The following is a 2,486-nucleotide window of genomic DNA, read 5'->3' on the forward strand; positions in this document are numbered from 1 at the left end:
ATATGAAGTATTTGAAAAGAATAAATCAATTTAAAGCAGGTTAAAAAGTGGATGTGAAGATGCAGTTTCCAGTTTRTTCCTACAGGTTTGGCACACAGCAAGCTACCAAGGTCTGAAGTCCGGGACTTTCTTCTGGCCTGGTTCAGACGTCAAGATCAATGGAAGTTTCCCAGACAAATACAAACCTTATGATGGGTAAGATGTGGTACAGGATTCTACATTTCTGCACTGAACAATGTTAGGAATTTGACCTTTTTGATTACTTTAACCCAAAACCATGGCATCAATGGAGTGTGTGGCTGGACTTTTATGTTTCTGTTTCTCATTGTCATTTTACATAATAATGAGAATAATAAGAATAGGAAAAATGAGAATATAAGAATAATACAAATAATAAAAAAATAATGAGAATAATAAGAAATATAAGAATAGGAAAAATGAGAAAATAAAAATAATACAAATAATGAAAATAATGAGAATACTAAGAAATATACAAATAACAAGAATAATAAGAGTAAAAAGAATAATAAGAACATTAAGAATATGATTTTTTGTTGAAGAAATGTCTCTCAACCAAACTAAAGCACGGATTGATTCTTCTGCTCACAACATGTCTTTTTTTCCATTTTAGATCAGACCAGTAATGTTCATACATTTTTAATGACGAAGGCTCTATTCTACATCAATATGCATCCACAAAGTGCATGTGGGTTTCAAATCTGGTGCTGAGGCATCAATCCTGAGGTCATTCTTTCTGACATAAAGCTTTAATCTGACTTTTTTTTCTCACCTGAGGTCATTTGTGAAAAAAAGGAAATTCCAGTAAGTAGGCCAGCTGGGAGGACAGGAAACTGTGGATCGAGTGTGCCCAAAACCACATAATTTATGGGCTAAAGGAAAACATAATAGGAAATGAATAGTTACTGAAGCCAGATCCTCAGACAGGCTTTAGCAACCACTAATTGGTAGATGTGTTTAATCCTTTTATTAGAAACCAGGCTGAGTTGGACCCAGCATGCTGAGTGAAGTCTCCAACTCAAAATTGGGGTAAAATGACTAATTTGTTGAGTTACAACCAAGAAGTTAAGTTATAAAGAACAACACAAATGTTTGTTGTTAAAGGTAATATATGCCAAATCCACTTTTTTAGCTGTTAAATACATTTTGTTGTGGACTTGAAGTGTCTAGGAGGCAGAAACGTTGAGTTTAGTCTCTCCTGTAAAAGTATCTTTATTTTCTGTTTGGGTCAGATTTTTCAGTCTGTTCAGTTTTCTCTATTTTCAATGACGTTTTCTYAGTTTATTACGTCAAATTTTCTGCGAAAGAATTGCCAAATGGGATCTGGACTTACCAAACACAATTTCCTCTTTTTAATTCTCCTCTGGTTCTGGGTCAGACTCTGGTTCTGGGTCAGACTCTGGTTCTGGGTCAGACTCTGGTTCTGGGTCAGACTCTGGCTCCAACGTGTAAGGCTGAATGAACAAGTCTTCTGTTGTTGATATATTTTAATTAAATTGTAAATAAAACATTTCTGAAAACTAGAAAACATACCCCCCCACCCCCTCTCAAACCGGAGCGGACCGGTCTGGAAGCCGAAGTGGGCGGAGCTTGAAGCATCTTAAAGGAACAGTATCAAATCCAGGCTCTGAGGCACACAGCAGAAAAGGGGTGAAAGAGGAGATGGTAAAGTTGGAATAAGAAGGAATTCAGACCGAAGTATTGTAGTTCCACTTTACAAAAACCCAACTGAATGATTTAAATGTGAAAAATGAAGGATTTAAAAGCATGATATGTCTACTTTAAATAATTGCAAATTGGGTGGTGTTAGCTGGCATTAATTAGCATCAGCAACTTATGGTAGTTTTACAAATTTCACCATTGCACCTTTTCTCAATATGATCTAAATCAGAAATACAGTCAGGTCTAATATGTTTAACTTATCAATTTTTATTTATCTTTAAGCAGTTTTTACAAAAATATGTTTTAGCCAAAGCACATTTCAATCAAACATTATCAGTTATAGAGATGAAATTGTATAAAGCCTGTCATCAAATCATTCCATCTCCTCTGTCTTCTTTAAGGCAGAATAAAATGAGTTTGTTAGTTTACTGACTTGAGTAAAACCTGCATATTTGACTCATCTTTCCTGGTATTTTTCACTATGGCGTTATCTCTGAGTAAGGATGTGTTTATTGTTATTCCTGCCTGACCTATCTGCTGCTGACGCAGCACKTATGCTCTAAGGAGTTTATATGACCTCAGTGATTTATCTTGTTGAGAATTTTATTTAATTAAAGAAGGAAATAAGTCATAAAACACTCAGGTCCTTGGAAAAGATTTTTGCTAACTTGAATTAACAAAAAGCTGGAAGAATGTGTTTTATACGAAGCACCTTAATCTTCTAATTTTATAGAATGTTATTAACAAAAATCATAAAATTAGGTCAGCCAGCATATCAAAGACTAAGCCAGCATGGTTTGTACGGT

At 34.8% G+C, this 2,486-nt stretch overlaps 1 protein-coding gene across 1 annotated transcript in view; it reads left to right on the forward strand.

The window, feature by feature from the left end:
• LOC106530240 (venom phosphodiesterase 1) overlaps window positions 1-2,486 on the forward strand; it is a gene marked incomplete in the record, with an annotated part of 29,562 nt that overhangs the window by 9,607 nt on the left and 17,469 nt on the right. Inside the window, 1 exon segment of the mRNA XM_014025822.1 lies at window positions 86-195. Within this exon segment, the coding sequence (XP_013881276.1) occupies window positions 86-195 (110 nt within the window).

The sequence above is a fragment of the Austrofundulus limnaeus genome, unplaced genomic scaffold (genome assembly GCF_001266775.1).
Source record: "Austrofundulus limnaeus strain Quisiro unplaced genomic scaffold, Austrofundulus_limnaeus-1.0 Scaffold502, whole genome shotgun sequence".
In the NCBI taxonomy this organism is placed as follows: Eukaryota; Metazoa; Chordata; class Actinopteri; order Cyprinodontiformes; family Rivulidae; genus Austrofundulus; species Austrofundulus limnaeus.